Here is an 18,399-nt window from a genome sequence, read left to right on the forward strand (position 1 = left end):
ATATATACCACATTTTGCTTATCAATTTATCTGTCAGTAGACACTTGGGTTACTCCCCATTTTTAGCTATTGTGAATAATGCTGCTATGAACATGGTGTACAAGTGTCTCTTTTGAGACCCTGCTTTCAATCCTTTTGGGTCAGTACCCAGAAGTGGAATTGCAGGATCATATGGCAATTCTATTTTTAATTTGTTGAGGGGCCACCATACTGTTTTCCACACTGTGCCATTTTACCTTTTCACCACCATTGCACAAAAGTTCCAATTTCTCATTATCCTTATCAACATTGTTTTCAACATTTTGATAGCAACCATCCTATTGGGTGGGAGGTGGTATCTCACTTTAGTTTTTATTTGCATTACCTCAATAATTAGTGATGTTGAGTATATTTTCATGTGCTTATTTGCCTTTTATGTATTTTCTTTGGAGAAATGTCTACACAAGTCCTTTGCACAATCGGGTTGTTCATTGTTGGGTTTTGGGAGTTCTCTATATGTTCTGGACAATAATCCCTTATCAAATATATGATTTGCAACTATTTTCTCCCATTTAAAGGTTGCCTTATGACTATGTGGATAGTGTCTCCTATACAAAATTTTCAGTTTTCAAAGTCCAATTTGTCTATTTTTCTTTTGCCTGTGCCTTTGGTGTCATATCCAAGAAATCATTGCCAAGTCCAATGTTGTGAAGCTTTAGGCTCTTCTAAGAGTTTTATTCTTTTAGGTCTGCCATTTAGTTCTTTGATCAGTTTTGCATTATTTTTGTATATTGTGTTAGGTAAGGGTCTAACTCTATTCCATTGCTCTTAGATATTCAGTTTTTCCAGCATACTTTTTAAAAATAAATTCAAAGTTTGCATTATTTTTTTAAAAAATCTATTTTTATTGATTTCAGAGAGGAAGGGAGAGAGAAAGATAGAAACATCAGTGATGAGAGAGAATCATTGATCAGCTGCCTCCTACTGGGGATGGAGCCCGAAACCCATGCATGTGCTCTGACTGGGAATTGAACTGTGACCTCTTGATTCATAGGTCAACACGCAACCATTGATCCACACCGGCCAGGCACCCAGCACCATTTGTTGAAAAGACTGTTCCCCATTGAGTGGTCTTGGCACCCTTGTCAAAAATCATTTGAATGTATGTATATGTGAGGGTTTATTTCTGCGATCTCTGTTCCATTCCATTCATCTACATATTTGTCTTAATGCCAGTACCACTTAGTTTTGATTACTGTGGCTTTGTAGTAAGTTTTGAAATTGGAAAGTGGGATCCTCCAAGTGTTCTTTTTCTTTTTTCAAGATTGTTTTTACTATTTTGGGATACCTTTAGATTTACATATGAATGTTAGAGTGGGTGGGTTTTTCTGTGATAAAAAATATCATTGGGATTTTAACGGGGATTGCATTTATGTAGATTGCTTTGGGTAATAATTGACATTTTAACAATATTAAGTTTTCTAATCCATGAACATGTGATGTTTCCATTTACTTATATCTTTAATTTTTTTTAGCAATGTTCTATAGTTTTGATTGTATACATTTTCATCTTATTAATTCCTAAGTATTTTATACTTTTTGATGCTATTGCAAATGAAATTATTTTAATAATTTTCCTTTTAGATTGTTGATTGTTCATCTATAAAAATAGAACTGATTTTTGTGTATTGATTTTGTATTGTACTACTTTGTTGGATCCATTTATTAGTTACAATAGCTTTTTTTGTGAAATCTTTAGAATTTTCTACATATGATATCATTTGCAAAGACAATTTTACTACTTCTTCTCCAATTTGGATGCCTTTTATATCATTTTCTTGCCTAGTTACTCTGGCTAGAACTTCTAATACTGTGTTTAATAGGGGTGGTGAAAGTTGCCTTTTTTCTGAGTTTAAGTATGTTGTTCACTGTGGGTTTTTCATACATGGCTTAGAGCAGCAGTTCTCAACCTGTGGGTCGAGACCCCTTTGGGGGTCGAACGACCCTTTCACAGGGGTCACCTAAGACCATCGGAAAACACATATATAATTACATGTTGTTTTTGTGATTAATCACTATGCTTTAATTATGTTCTATTTGTAACAATGAAAATACATTCTGCATGTCAGATATTTACATTACGATTCATAACAGTAGCAAAATTACAGTTATGAAGTAGCAATGAAAATAATTTTATGGTTGGGGGTCACCACAGCATGAGGAACTGTATTAAAGGGTCTCGGCATTAGGAAGGTTGAGAACCACTGGCTTAGAGTGTGGTAAGGTAGTTTCCTTCTATATCCAATTTGTTGATTTTTTTTTTTTTTTAATCATGAAAGAGTGTTGAATCTTCTTGAAGGCTTTTTTTTGCATCTGTTGAGATTGAACATGATTTTTATGTTTCAGTACACGTTAATAAAATGTGGTGTATTACATTTATTGATTTGTATATATTGAATCATCCTTTTATCTATGAAGCAGTCAGTGGCAAAGCATTATGGTTTAAAAAAATTTTTTCTGGAAGTAATATAACCATATTGCAGGCTGCTTGAAAAATAGAAAATAGGAAAATAATCACCTATAATTAATTCCTCTACCCAAACTCATGTAAGGGACCCGTTTTAATTTTTTTCTAGTCATATTTCATGCTTGTTTTTTCGCCTCACATTATTTAGGCTTTTTTTGTTGTTATATGATCACCTTAAATTTCATTGGTAATGGCTGCATGATCGTCTGTTGAAACTGTTCATTAATATACTGTGGGAGAAAGGAGGGATGAAACGCAAGATATTTATTATAAGATTTACATTACATTATCTTTTTACTTTCAAAACAACCACATGTGTTAACACTATGAATTTTACTTTATAAAAATGCACATTGGGATGCAGAGAGATTAAGTAAGTTGTCCAGGGTCTTGCAGCTTAAGTTGTAGAACTGGTGTTTGAACCGAGATCTGTGTGACTTCAAAGGCCTTGCTTTTTCCACTGTACTTTTATATTGTCCATATGTCATCTATTGAATTCTTATAACACCTCTGTATTTTTATTATACAAATATCCAGTAATACAAATAATGAAGTAAATTCTTACAAGAATAAGTGATAATTAGTGCAGGAACCATTTACTTAGAACATATTAAGTGCTGGGCACTGGGCTGAGTACTTTGCATTTATCACCTTGTTTAGCTTTTACTAGTATTATAACCCTATAGGTACCTATTATCATCTGCTTTTTTTTAAAATCACCATTCTGCCGTTGTTATATTTTTAGATAACTTGTGTGATTTAATAATCTTCTTGCTAATTATAGCCTTTCCCCATGTTTGAATTATTTTCTTACAGTGGATACTCAGGTTATCTTCAGTTTTCCCTCTATCACAAATAACCATGCATTGCTCCAATTCTTTACTACCACAGTAATAGTTTTCTTTTTGACCTATATGAGGAATTCATTAATGTGTATATCCAGGGAACAGATTCCTCATAGAGTATAGATTATCTACACTTAATTTGACTTGGCTCTCAAGAGAGTATGTCTCACTCTACATGTTCATTAGCAGTGAACAAGGATTTGGTTTCCCCTTTCCTTCTGTTTGATCAGTCTGTTATGATTGCCCCCTAGCCTTAGGAAATCACTAATTTGCTTTCTGTCACAATGATTCATTTTACTTGTTCTAGAATTTTATATAAATGGAATCGTATATTATGTTCTTTTTCATGATTAGCTTTTCTTAGTCATGTTTTAAGATTCATTTGCTGCATATATTGTAGTTTATTCTTTTCCGTTGCTAGGTAGTATTGCATCATATGGATATACCACAGTTTTTAAAATTAATTTATCTGCCAAGGGACATTTGGGATGTTTCCACTTGGGGACCGTTAGGATAAAAGCTACACTGTGTTTTCATGTACAGATGTAGGTGATATATATTCAGATAAATACCTAAAAGTAGAATACCTGTAACTGGGGTAAGAGTGAAGGGGCACTCTAGTAGTTATACTGGTACAACATGTACAACAGACAGTTCAGGAAAAAGGGCAAAAGGTGGACGGGTTTTAATTGTGTGTATGTGTACATTGTATTCATATATGTTTATCAAATGAATATACACAGTATATTTTATTAGACCTTCATTTGTTCCAAATATATTTTAAGGACAATTAGAAAAAAATGTAAGTAAATAGAGTAAGGCAATATACATTGAGTGGCCAGATTATTATGACCACCTGATGTTTGTAGGCAAATTAGCTTTAATTTCATACTGAAGTTGCTAGAGGGCCAGACCATTATAAATAGGGAAGCAGGTTGTTTACCACGACAGTAGAAGTGATTTTTTTTCTGAAGATATGGGTAAACAACACGATTTAACAGCCTTTGAACGTGATACACACACACACACACACACACTCTCTCTCTCTCTCTCTCTCTCTCTCTCTCTCTCTGAGTGGCCAGATTATTATGACCACCTGACGTTTGTAGGCAAATTAGCCGTACACTGCATCAAATGGGATATGGAAGCCGAAGGCCTGTTCGAACGCCTTTGCTGTCTGCAGTTACCAAGATAAAACGTCCCCAATTCGCACAGGAGCACAAGGATTGGACAGTTGAGCATTGGAAAAAAAGTCATGTGGTCTGATGAATCACGTTTCCAGTTGCATCATGCAGATGGCAGAGTGAGAATTTGGCGGAAACAGCATGAAAGCATGCACCCCACATGCATGAGTACAACCCTTCAAGCTGATGGGGGCAGTGTTATGTTTTGGGGCATGTTTTTCTGGAATGATTTGGGCCCTTTAATTCGTGTGGAACAGCGTCTGAATAGCACAATATACCTAAGTATTGTTGCTGATCAAGTTCATCCTATCATGTTGATGGCGTATCCCAATGGAGATGGCTTCTTCCAACAAGACAATGCGCCATGCCGCAGTGCTCGTATTGTGCAGGAGTGATTTCAAGAACATGAGGGAGACTTTACCTTGCTTAGGTGGCCCCCACAATCACCAGATCTCAATCCAATTGAGCATTTGTGGGACACAGTTAAAAGAGCCATCAGGCAGCTGGTTCCACAATCATGAAATCTCACAGAACTGGACAGTGCTATTCATCAGGCATGGTTTCAGATTCCTCGCATCACCTTTCAACATCTCGTGGAATCAGTGCCAAGAAGAATTGCCTCAGTATTGAAGGCAAAAGATGGCCCAATGAAGTACTGATGGGTGGTCATAATAATCTGGCCACTCAGATTATTCAAAGGCTGTTAAACCACGTTGTTTACCAATATCTTCAGAAAAAAATCACTTCTACTGTCATGGTAAACAACCCGTTTCCCTACTTATAATGGTCTGGCCCTCTAGCAACTTCAGCACGAAATTATAGCTAATTTGCCTACAAACGTCAGGTGGTCATAATAATCTGGCCACTCAGTGTGTATTAGAAGGGATTGAGAAGTAGAGGGAAAAGAGAAAAGAAGAATAGGGGAAAAAATCAAGTCAGGAATAAAGTTCTGGCAGACCCCACAACTTGCTAAGGATGCTACAGATCTGGCTTTCCGTTTTTTAGTAGGCAATACAAAGGGAAGCCTCACTTTTATAATCCTATCTAATAATAGACAAATAGGGTAATTAACCGTACCTTCGCTACGCTTCCCATTGGCTAATCACTATATGCAAATTAACCGCCAACAAGATGGTGGCTAATTTGCATACTAAAGGCGGGGCAGCAGCGCTCGAGGCTGCCCGTGGACCCGGGACCCGGACCTGGATCCGTGACTCTGCCAGGCGGGGGCGGCAGTGCGCGAGGCTGCCCCAGGGTCCCGGGACCCGGATCCATGACCCTGCCGGGCGGGGCGGCAGCGCGCAAGACTGCCTTCGGGACCAGGACACGGATCCATGACCCTGCCGGGCGGGGCGGCAGCGTGTGAAGCTGCCCGAGGGACCGGGACCTGGATCCAGGACCCGGCGGGGCAGGGCGGCATCACGCACAGGGGCGGAGCGGTGGGGGTTGGGCAGGGCAGGACGCCTGGCTTCCGCCCAGCCCCAGTCACTCCAGGCAGGTGAGCAGCGAACAGAGAGCCTCTGGACCGGGGAGTACAGGCCAGTGGAGGGCAGCCTGTACTCCCCACATGGCTGTGGTGGCAGCTGTGAGCGCGCCAAGCGGAGACTGCAGGCTGAGCTGAAGTAGCGCCTGCAGGCTGAGCTGAAGTAGCGCCTGCAGGCCATCAGCGCCGAGGAGTGGCTGTGCAAGTCCTGCCTCCTGGCCCAGAAGGTGTAGGATCGCAGGGACAGCCACCGTGGCGGGCCAGACTGACGTCCTCCTGGCCGCACCACAGGGGTTTGCGGATCTGTAAAGCCACAGGCCTCCGGTGTGCACATCCTCTCCTCCCCCCTTTTCGTGGGAACATCCCCCAGCACACTGTCACCCTTGCGCCTGCAACAGTCGCAGACCTAGGCATGCACAAGTTCCCCCCCACCTCTCTGCCGCACTTCCATCAATCCCAGCATGCCTAACACCCCCACAGGATGTGCACACGTCCCCTCTGATGCGTTCACGTCCTTTGGAGAGTGTCTGGGTATTCTGGGTGCTGAGGGTGGGCTCCTGTGAGATGACAGTGAGAGGGCGGAGTGGTGATGCCCTATTCCCGCAGGAGGCCAGTGCAGCGACGAGATCACCTCTAGGGGGTTAATGCAGGTGCTGAGGCGGGAGCAGGTGCAGACAGACACACAATGGGCACAGGCGGCCCTTGCTGAGGTGCCTTCGGTCAGCATTCAAAGGACACATATGTAATACCCTTTGTAATGCTTTAAGCAATAAAAAATAAAATTAAAAAAAAATATATGAAAAATGAGCATATTAAAAAAAAAAAAAGATCAAGAACCTAGAAGCGGAGAGGAATTTCGTCCTCTCAGTGAAACAGTGGGATAGTCGGGGCAACTGTAGAGGAATGTGCACTTTGGGTGCCAGCACCCATGAGCGAAGGCTGCCCTGACTGAGCCTCACTTGTTTGGGGCCTAGCGCACTCCTGCCGGGCAGCGGGTGACAGGACGTGCTTTTCCGAATTAATGAGAGAAAACGTTGATTCTCCCGCTGCCCACAAAGGTGGAAAGTGAAGTGGGGAGACGTGGGGAGTGAGCAAGGTTCCCTGACTGGGGGTTCCAAATCTGCTGTTGGTTTCTTTCACCGCTGACTAGAGATATACAGGGTGTCTCCCCAAAATGTATACACCCTTTGAATACCTACTAATTCCAATGGTTTTAAGCATGAAAAGAAAGAAACAACAATGGAGCTGTTATCTGTTAAAAGTGTGGGCACAAACAGAGAGTCGGACATTCCCTGAGGGGTCTCAGATTGGAGAGGGTGCAGGCCAGACTGAGGGGCCCCTTCCCCCACCCCCACCCCAGTGCACGAATTTCGTGCACCGGGCTACTAGTAATGTCTATAAAGGAATTAGTTGCTGAGTTGAAACATAGCTATTTGTAATAGTTCTGAAACCAGAAAGAAATTTATTCCTAGGATTTTAATAAAGTTAACCACTTTATATTTGTTTTAAGCTCATGTCAGATGGCAGTGTCTGTCTACTTCTGTGTCTGAGTAGTTAGGTTGAGGTTTCCGGCAGTTTTAGTGAGAACATTACAGTTATATATAAGAAAATTATGCCAAATTGCTACTCTGCCATTGCTTGTGCTTTTTTTCCAATTACAAAGGAAATTGAAACATGAAACTTGCAGTATACTTTGAAATTATGGGGCAGTACTAACCTTATCCAAATCATTCAGAACACACTTAAGTTTGTTATATTTCCATCACAGTGAAGGCCTTTGGACTTCATGATAGTGTGAAGCTACTTGTATTGACAAGAGTACAGTACAAGTGTTCATTATGTTTTCTAGTTAGTAGAAAACATATCAGTACATTTTGTGGTGTTTTCTTCTCCCCCAGGATATGATCATACTTAACAGTGTCTCATTGGTATGCTCACCTCCCAGAATGTTCGTCAAACAATGGTAATACATAATTCTGAGAATGAATCATTATTAGAACGGTTAATGGTAGATAATTACTTTTAGGAAATTATGGCTCATGAGATTTCTTACTTTTGTAAAAATGTTGAATCTGTAATGGTTGTCACCATTAGCTATATATTTTTTTGTCTTTGAACATGCTGAGTTATCTCAGGGGAGATTAAACAAATTAGGATTTTGCAGTCTGTTGCTTGGATACACTTCAGTGCTCAGCAGCAGTTGCAAAGTGGTGTCCTGGGGGAAATGTGGGTAGGAGAATTACAGGAAAGGAAATGGATGGAATGGGAGAAAATTAAAAAGTTACTGAAAAAGTTCAGAGACATTGAATATAACATTTCAATATTAGTCATGTCCTAGTACATACTATATTATTTACGATAAGTGAAATTAAAATAGATTAGATGGTTACTGTAAATGTATCTCAAATACAAATTGCTATTTTTGCCTCTTTACTTGATGGATAAGCAGCCTGTAAAAAAAAAATGAGAACTCTGGAGTAACCTTAACCTGATTTATTAGCATAAAAGTATTTTCACTTGAAGTAAACCTGCCTGAGTACTTGATGATCTTAGAAGAGAAATAATGGATTGGGATCTTTTGCTATGTTCAGGGTTTATCACATAAATCACTTATTTCTTCAAAATTTATTTGTGATTCACTGAAATATATTTAGCTGCAGCGCTCCATAAGAGAACATTCATTACTCTTTATTAACATCTAGAACACTCTAGCTCAATTCTACTTTTTAAGAAAAATAGTGAGAATCAATATGTTTCCAAAAGAATAGGAGAGTAGGGGAAAAATAGGAATTCCTCAAGTTTAGGCATTACTTTATGAGCTTGTGTTTGTTGATATTTGACACAATTGGTGATTTCTGTCACAATAAATATTAAACCAAACATCTTACATTGCTCATATAAGGTTTGGATTTATAGCTTAGATCACGCACATGAACCTCAGACAGATCAGCTGTGTTGATAGGTATCTTTAATCTTTTATCATACTTGATATGTCTTTTTGCTGATTATTCCCTGTTTTAATTTTCTTACTCTTACAATTTATAATCTTAATTTTGTGTTTAAATCTATCTTTTACTTTGTTTCTTCCATTGTTATGATTTACTGGAAGCCAGGTGCACAAAATTTGTGCACTGGGGGTGGGGGGGGGGGGGGAGGTCCCTCAGCCCAGTCTGTGCCTTCTTGCAGTTCGGGATCCCCCCGGGGATCAGGGCTAAGCTGGCAGTTGGACATCCCTCTTGCAATCCAGGGTCCCTCGCTCCTTACCACCTGCCTGCTTGCTCCTTACCTCTTGGCTCACTCCTCCTTAGTGCTGTCGTGGAGGTGGGAGAGGCTCCCACCACCACTGATGCGCTCGCCAGCTGTGAGCCCAGCTTCTGGCTGAGTGGTGCTCCCCCTGTGGGAGCCACTGACCACCAGAGGGCAGCTTCTGCATTGAGCGTCTGCCCCCTGGTGGTCAGTGCACGTCATAGTGACGGGTTGTTCTGCTGTTTGGTCAATTTGCATATTAGGGTTTTATTATATAGGACTAGAGGCCCGGTGCACAAAAATTTGTGCACTTGGGAGGGTCCCTCAGCCCGGCCTGTGCCCTCTTGCAGTCTGGGACCCCTCAGGGGATGACCACCTGCTGGCTTAGGCCCGCTCCCTGGGGGATTGGGCCTAAGCTGGCAATCAGACATCCCTCTGGCAGCCCAGCAGCCCTTGGGGGATGTCCACTTGCCAGCGGGGAGCAGGCATAAGCTGCAGTCAGACATCCTTAGTGCTGCTGAGGAGGCGGGAGAGGCTCCCGCCACCACCGCTGTACTGGCAGTCGTCAGCCTGGCTTGTGGCTGAGCAGAGCTCCCCCTGTGGGAGCGCACAGACCACCAGGGGGCAGCTCCTGCATTGAGCATCTGCCCCCTGGTGGTCAGTGTGTGTCATAGTGACCAGTCATTCCCAGTCGTTCTGCTGTTAGGGTCAATTTGCATATTACCCTTTTATTATATAGGACTGCCTGGCCAGCCTGGGTGAGGGGCTGATGGCAGTTTGCAGACTGGCCAAGCCCCCCAGTGGGGACCCTCCCCCCAGGAGGGTGTGGCCAGCCTGGGTGAGTGGCTGATGGTTGTTTGCAGGCTGGCCACAGCCCCTTCAGGGTGGGGGTCCCTGCTGGGGTGCCTGACCAGCCTGGGTGAGGGGCTGATGGCAGTTTGCAGACTGGCCAAACCCCCCAGTGGGGACTCTCACCCCAGGAGGGTGTGGCCAGCCTGGGTGAGGGCCTGATGGCTGTTTGCAGGCTGGCCAAGGCCCCCAGCAGGGACCCTTACCCCATGAGGGTGTGGCTGGCCTGGGTGAGTGGCTGATGGCTGTTTGCAGGCTGGCCACAGCCCCTTTGGTGGGGGTCCCTGCTGGGGTGCCTGGCCAGCCTGGGTGAGGGGCTGATGGCAGTTTGCAGACTGGCCAAGCCCCCCAGTGGGGACTCTCACCCCAGGAGGGTGTGGCCAGCCTGGGTGAGGGCCTGATGGCTGTTTGCAGGCTGGCCAAGGCCCCCAGCAGGGACCCTTACCCCATGAGGGTGTGGCTGGCCTGGGTGAGTGGCTGATGGCTGTTTGCAGGCTGGCCACAGCCCCTTCGGTGGGGATCCCCACTGGGGTGCCTTGCCAGCCTGGGTGATGGGCTGATGGCTGTTTCCAAGCTGGCTACAGCCCGTTCAGTGTGGGGGTCGGGTCCCCACTGGGGTGCCTGGCCAGTCTGGGTGTGGGGCTGAGGGCCATTTTCAGGCTGGCTAAGCCCCCCAGTGGATACCCTCACCCCATGAGGGTGTGGCTGGCCTGGGTGAGTGGCTGATGGCTGTTTGCAGGCTGGCCACAACCCCCAGCCACCCAAGCTCCCAGTGGAGGCTGGCTGGAAGCAGGTATCTGGGATTTATTTGTCTTCTATATTTGAAACTTTGTTGCCATGAGCGGAGGCCATAGCCAACTCAGAGCAGGCGGGAAGCTTGGCTTCCTCCATCGCCGGGGCAACCAAGCCTCCTGCTTGCTCCAGCTCCGTGACTGCTGGCCACCATCTTGGTTGGGCTGATTTGCATATAGTTGCTCTAATTGGCTGGTGGGCATGGCTTAGGGCGTAGCAAAGGTACGGTCAATTAGCATCTTTGTCTTTTATTAGTGTAGATTATTTGCCCCCAAATAGCTGATATTTTGTCCTAATTCTTATTTTCTGTTATATTTAAACTAGTAACCCTGCACATGAATCTGTGAGCCAGTAGCTCGGCAGTAGCTCACAGCCGCCCTCCAGTAGCTCTCCGTCCACTGCCCCACCCTCCTGTAGTTCCCCCCTCCCCTTTGGCCCCCCTCATAGCTTGCTGCCCTGCCCCCTCCTGTAGCTCTCCACCCCCCACTTATAGCTTGCTGCCTCATCCTCCTGCTGACCCGTGATCCGGTCGTTACGTGGTTGGTCATTACGCTTCACAGCGTAACGACCATTTGCATATTACATCTTCATTATATAGGATATTTAAATCATTCAAAATTTAAATGATGTAGATATGAATTATTTTTATCCAGATTGACATTTAGTTATTTTATTATCACTTGCTAAATATTGTTACATCCCCCCCTTCTTCTTTTCTTTTTTTTTTTTAGAAAGCTTCTGTATATACTTTTATTGTCTTTCCTGGCCTCCCCATATCTTGCAAAGTTCGAATCTCCCTGGGACTTGCTTGACTCCCAGAATATGGCGTGTGGGCTCTCAGAGGTCAGTCAGCCATGGCCCCCAAGCTTCCTGCCATGCACCATGCTGCCGCCTGCCCTGGAGCCACCCACGTCTACATTTCCCTTCTTTTGTAATGCTTACCTTTTGCATTTAGATTTCTTGCTTATTAGGACCTATTTCTAGATATTTTGATCTTTTGTATTGTTCTTTTGTTTTGTTCTTTTGTTTGAATTTTTTAGTCTGGAGCTGAACATGCAACATCTTCAAGGTAGGCCAGTGTACCAAAGTTAATAAAGTAAGGAATGTTTGGATGTTAACTAGACTTACTGTGGTGATCATTTTGCAATATATACAAATATTGAATAATTATGCTGTACACTTGAAACTAATATATGTCAATTGTATCTCAAAAAATAAGTTTTAAAAAAAGAAATGAAGAAATTTTGATAATTGCACTGTTTTGTGTAAGACAATAAAATTAGGAGAAGCTGGTAAAGGATATATGGGAACTTTACTATTTTTGCAGTTCTTCTGCAAGTCTAGAATTAATTTAAAATAAACAATTTTATAAAATTGCATTGAAATTTTCTGTTACTCATGAATATATTCAAGCATTTATCAATTACCAGTATTATGCAAGGCACTGTCTAATATAATTTGTCATCTGCTCCCAGTGGTGGCACATTTCCTGGCTGCAACTGTAGATAGGTCAGCAAATCAGTCCTGTGATTGGAAGGCCTTAAAGGGAAGTAAATAATACCTATTTGAAAAACATTTAAATGTAACAACTATTTAAAATAATGTATACATGTTCTTAGCCTCTTAATGGATGTTAGATCACTTACTCTTTATTCAAATTTTCCTAAACTCAGACATTTCATTCAGAAAACAAAACCCCTTAATTCAGAGCTGTTACATTCCCAGGCTGAAACGGTTCTAGGAGGAGCCACTTTTTGGTGTTGATGGAATTTTCATGTTTTTTAGAACTAATCCTTCATCCATACCCTCTCCTGATATATCCTGTTCTTGTGAAAAGGGCTCCGAGTCCATCCTGAATCATTCCTCATGAAGATCTTTGTGGTCGTTCATGGGCCAAGGGCCAGAATAAATGGGTTTAGCTGACTTCAGTTCTCTCTGAACTAAGGAAAGTTGAGCCCAACATGCTACCACTAAAGAGCAAGTAAAGCTCTTTTTTAATTGTCTTTACTCCATGCTGTACAGATGTTGGAGTGCACAGTAGATACGAAGACCCATCTGTATGGTGAAATTCAGTGGATCAAAATATAACAAGGAATAATAGAATGTATTGCCATTTTTGTTTAAAAAACAGACAGACAGCCCAGCCATTGTGGCTCAGTGTTGAGTGTCAACCTATGAACCAGGGGGTCACAGTTTGATTCCCAGTCAGAGCACATGTCTGGCTGGGTTGTGGGCTTCATCCCCAATAGGAGGCAGCTGATCAATGATTCCCTCTGATCATTGATGTTTCTATGTCTCTCCCTCTCTAATTCAGGAGTCGGGAACCTTTTTTCTGCCAAGGCCATTTGGATATTTATAACATCATTCACTTAATATAAATTTATGTTGGTATGAAAAAAGCTCTTAGATTTATTGAATTTTGAGTCCTGCCTGCGGTTCCCTTGGCAGGGCTAGACCAAATGATTTCATGGGCCTTCTATGGCCCAGAGGGCAGACATTCCCCATCCCTGCTCTAAATCAATCAAAATATATTCTTGGGTGAGGATAAAAAAATAAAATAAAAAGGAAGGACAATTGTAATAGACTCACTTAAACAGACAATAGACTTAACTTAGACAAACTTAAAACTAATAAGAGAGTTTAGCAAGGTTTCTGAATATATACCAGCAACCAGAAAATATTATATAAAATAAAATCCCCTTTTCAAAGGAATAAAAAATATGCAATATCTAGAAAAACTCCAAAGATAGGCAAGAATTTTATGGAGAAAAAATTTTAAAAAATTATTAAGGACATAGAGGAAAATACAAATAAATGAACAAATGTACCAAGTTCATCAGTGGAAAGACAATATTATAATGATATTTATTTTCTAATTAATCCAAATTTCAACAAACTGATGCTAAAATAATTATGGATGAGTAAAAGCCCAAGAAGAGTCAAAGGTGAGTGTGAAAAAATTGACAAGCATATGTGAGAGAAAGGAACTTCCATACATTGCTGGTTGGATGGTGTAAATGGTAGTTACTTTTTAAAAGTAGAAATAATATTTATCTAATAGATGCACAAACAAAATCCTTAAGGGCATACCATGAAAAAATGTTTTCTTCCTACATGTCTGCTGAATTACTCAGTTCTCCTTTGACAGTTCCTGGAATATACCTCTTGAACTCTTGTGCATATACAGAGATAATTACATAATGCTTTTCAGAAATTATACCCTTTTATATACAAGTAGAGGCCTGGTTCACAACATTCGTGCACTGGGGGGCGAGGGGGAGGGGGCACGGGGTGGGTCCCTCAGCCCAGCCTGCGCCCTTTAGCAGTCCAGGAGCCCTCGGGGATATCCGACTGATAGACATCCTTCGCGCTGCTTCGGAGGTAGGAGAGGTTCCCATACTGTGCTCGCCAGCTGTCAGCCAGTTTGTGGCTGAGCGGTGCTCCCCCTGTGGGAGCGCACTGACCACCAGGGGGCAGCGCCTGTGTTGAGCATCTGCCCCCTGGTGGTCCAGTGAACATCATAGCGACCGGTTGTTCTGCCATCCGGTCAATTTGCATATTACCCTTTTATTATATAGGATATTTTTTCACTGATTTTTTAAAATTGAGGTATAATTGACAAATAACTTCATATTAGTTTCAGGTGTACAACATAATGATTCAGTATTTTAATATATTGCAAAATCATCATCACAATAAGTTGATAACATTCATCACCAAACATCGTGTTTGTGATGAGAAATTTTAATCTATTCTCTTACCAACTTTAAAATATGCAATATGGGATTATTAGCAATAGTCACCATACTGTATATTACATCCCTATGAGTTATTTTATAGCTGAAAGTTTGTACCTTTTGACACTCTTCATTCATTTTACCCCTTCTACCCTCCCTACCTCTGGCAACCACCAATCTTTTCTCTATATCTTTGAACTTTAGTTTCCTTCCTTCCTTCCTTCCTTCCTTCCTTCCTTTCTTCCTTCCTTCCTTCCTTCCTTCCTTCCTTCCTTCCTCCCTCTCTCCCTCCCTCCCTCCCTTCCTCCCTCCCTAAGATTCCACATATGTATAAGTGAGAACGTGGTATTTGTCTTTCTCTGTCTGACTTATTATAATTCCCTCTAGGTCATCCATGTTGTTGCAAATGGCAAGATTTCCTTCATTTTTATGGATGAGTAAAAATGCACATCATAGCGACTGGTTGTTCCACTGTTTGGTCAGTTTGCATATTAGCCTTTTATTATATAGGATACAGACACTATATTTTCTTTATTCATTTATCAATCAATGGACACTTCTGTTTCCTTATCTTGGCTATTGTAAGTAATGCCACAATGAACATGGGGTGCATGTATCTTTTTAAATTAGTATTTTCTCCTTCTCTCTCTCTCTCTCTCTCTCTCTCTCTCTCTCTCTCGATGAATACCTGGAAGTGGAATTGCTGGATCATATGGTAGTTCTGTTTTTAATTTTTTGAGGATCCTCCATACTGTTTCCATAGTGGCTGCACCAGTGTGCATTCACATTAACAGTGCACAAGAGCTCCCCTTTCTCTACATCCTTGCTAAGACTTAATGTCCTGTCTTTTTGGTGATAGATGTTTAAATAGGTGTGAGGTAATATCTTTTGTGGTTTTGATTTGCATTTCCCTGATGATTAGTGATGTTGAAAATCTTTTCATGTACCTATTGGCCATTTGTATGTCGTCTTTGGGAAAATATCTATTCAGATCTTCTGTCCCTTTCTAAAACCAGATTGTTGTTTTTTGTTATTGAGTTGTGTGAATTCTCTTTATATATCTATAATAATAAAAGCGTAATATGCTAATTAGACCGGACAGCTGAATGACCTGGACATCATTCCAGATGTCCTTCTGGACGAAGCCGCCACAGCGGGGGCCGAGGCAGAGGTCGTTAGGGGCAATCAGGCAGGCAGGCAAGTGGTTAGGAGCCAGTGGTCCTGGGTTGCCACAGGGCTATCGGACATCCCCCAAGGGGCCCCGGATTGTGAGAGGGTGCAGGCTGGGCTAAGGGACACCCTCACCACCACCACCCCCACCCCCCTGCGTGAATTTTGTGCACCAGGCCTCTAGTTTTGAATATTAGCCCTGGTGCCATGATTTTTTAAACATAATGTATCTTGGACTATGTCATCATAACATTTATAATACTGCTCCATTTCTTGAATGATTATGTAATAATTCTTGGTATGGTTATATTATAAACTAGAGGTCCGGTGCACAAAATGTATCCACTCAGGGGGTTCCCTCAGCCTGGCCTGTGCTCTCTCGCAGTCCAGGAGCCCTTGAGGGATGTCTGATTGAAGGATTAGGCCCACGCCACCCCGGGGAGATTGGGCCTAAGCCTCAGTTGGACATCCTTAGTGCTGCTGCAGAGGTGGGAGAGGCTCCTGCCACTGCTGCTGTGCTTGCCAGCTGTGAGCTTGGCTCAGGGCTTCTGGCTGAACGGCGCTACCCCTGTGGGAGCGTACTGACTACCTGGGGGGCAGCTCCTACATTGAGCATCTGCCCCCTGGTGGTCAGTGCACATCAAAGTGACTGGTCATTCCACTGTTTGGTTGATTTGCATATTAGCCTTTTATTATATAGGATTAGCCAGTCTCCTAAGATGCATGTTTAGATTGTTTCTAATCTTTTCTTGCTAGCAGCAATGTTAAAATGAATTTCCTACCTTGTCTATTATTTCACATGTGTCTAAGTATATCTATAGGATGAATATCTAGGAGAGGAATTGTTATATTACCACACTTTCCTCTATAGAAGTAGTACCAAATTACATCTCACCAGTGATGTAGTTCCAATCAAGCTCAATCCTCCAGTAATTCTGACATTTATTTGTGGGTACAGACTAGAGTAGGGTTCCATCTCTATTTTTTTCAAGTTAGTGAGCTCCATGTCCCAATTTCCATGAGTTGATTAATCAGTCTTTTCACCCACAATTTGAAATTCCACTTTTATTATAATTCAAATGTATATTTGGGTCTCTTCCTAAGTTTTATGTTTTGTTTCATTGGTCTGTTCTCCATGCACTAGTTCCACAATATTTTAATTGCTTTGGTACTGTAATGTTTTTCAATATGATATTACTCATAAAGAATTGTCTTGGGAAGTTCTTGTTGAATTCTCTATAGAACTTTAGAATCAACTTGCTTACTTTGTGGTGGTATTTACTTAATCTTACAGGCAATTGAATTTTGTTGTTTTTCATCCAAATACAGGTATGTCTTTACATTTGTTTATTTTCTTTTGTGTCAGAATTTCAGATTTTTCTTCACACAGATCATGTCATTTCTTCTATTTTTTACTGGGTATTTTATTTTTCTTACTGCTTTTGTAGATGATTGGGGTCTTGTCTTATATTAAACCTCCTAATTAATTTTTTTATTTGTATACATGAATGTTGTTAATTTTTACTATGTTAGCTTGTACCCAAACAAATAATTGACTAAATTGTTTGATTATTTAAAATAGCATATCAGCTGATGTTCTTGGGTTTTCTTGATATGTGATCTGCAAATAATGATAATTTTAACTTCTAAACAAATTTTATGCCCCATTTCTTTCTCTATTTTACCTATGTTGGTTACCTTTGTTAGAGTGTTAAAAGACATCTTTAAATATTCCTGATCGGTTTAGAAAGTATTGTTTACTCATTCCTATTTGTTAGAGGCTAGATGTTGGATTTTACTAAATACATTCTCCATATGTATAGAAATCTTCATGATTTCTCACTTCTGATGTATTAATGAGATGAGTAATATTTCTAGATTTTTTTAAATAAGTATTCCTAGAAATCCTGAAACTAAACATTCGGTTATGGTATATTTTTTTGATAATTGAATGTGTTAACATTTATTAATTTATGTTAATATTTAACATTGTACTGTACACTTAAATACTTCATTTAGTATTTTTTATACCAGCATTCCTATGGGACACTAGTTTTCTTTTTCTGTGCCTTTTTTTTTTTTTTTTTTTTTTTTTTTTTTTTTTAATTAAATCTTTATTGTTCAGATTATTACATTTGTTCCTCTTTTTTCCCCCCATAACTCCCCTCCTTCCAGCTCCCACCCCACCCTCCACCCTCACTCCCCACCCACTGTGTTCATCCATAGGTGCATGATTTTTGTCCAGTCACTTCCCGCATCTCCCACACCCCTTTTCCCCCCAAGAATAGTCAGTCCATTCCCTTTCTATGTCCCTGATTCTATTATAATCACCAGTTCATTCTGTACATCAGGTTATTTATTCACTTGATTCTTAGATTCATTTGTTGATAGATGCATGTTTGTTGTTCATAATTTGTATCTTTACCTTTTTCTTCTTCTTCCTCTTCTTAAAGGATACCTTTCAGCATTTCATATAATACTGGTTTGGCGGTGATGAACTCCTTTAGCTTTTCCTTATCTGTGAAGCTCTTTATCTGACCTTCAATTCTGAATGATAGCTTTGCTGGATAAAGTAATCTTGGTTGTA

General features: G+C 41.3%; 1 protein-coding gene across 11 annotated transcripts in view; it reads left to right on the top strand.

The window, feature by feature from the left end:
* ZMYND11 (zinc finger MYND-type containing 11) overlaps window positions 1-18,399 on the top strand; it is a 146,845-nt gene that overhangs the window by 65,981 nt on the left and 62,465 nt on the right. Inside the window, exon 1 of one of the 11 annotated variants that reach the window (XM_070390952.1) lies at window positions 1,026-1,141. The exons of the other annotated variants lie outside the window; for them this stretch is intronic. Coding sequence (XP_070247053.1) covers window positions 1,140-1,141 — 2 coding nt within the window. The 5' untranslated portion in view covers window positions 1,026-1,139. Of the gene's footprint in view, window positions 1-1,025; window positions 1,142-18,399 lie in introns of those variants that run through there. 11 annotated transcript variants of the gene reach the window in all.

The sequence above is a fragment of the Myotis yumanensis genome, unplaced genomic scaffold, assembly GCF_028538775.1.
Source record: "Myotis yumanensis isolate MYYU_CA2020_CCGP unplaced genomic scaffold, mMyoYum1.0.hap1 SCAF_1, whole genome shotgun sequence".
Lineage (NCBI taxonomy): Eukaryota > Metazoa > Chordata > Mammalia > Chiroptera > Vespertilionidae > Myotis > Myotis yumanensis.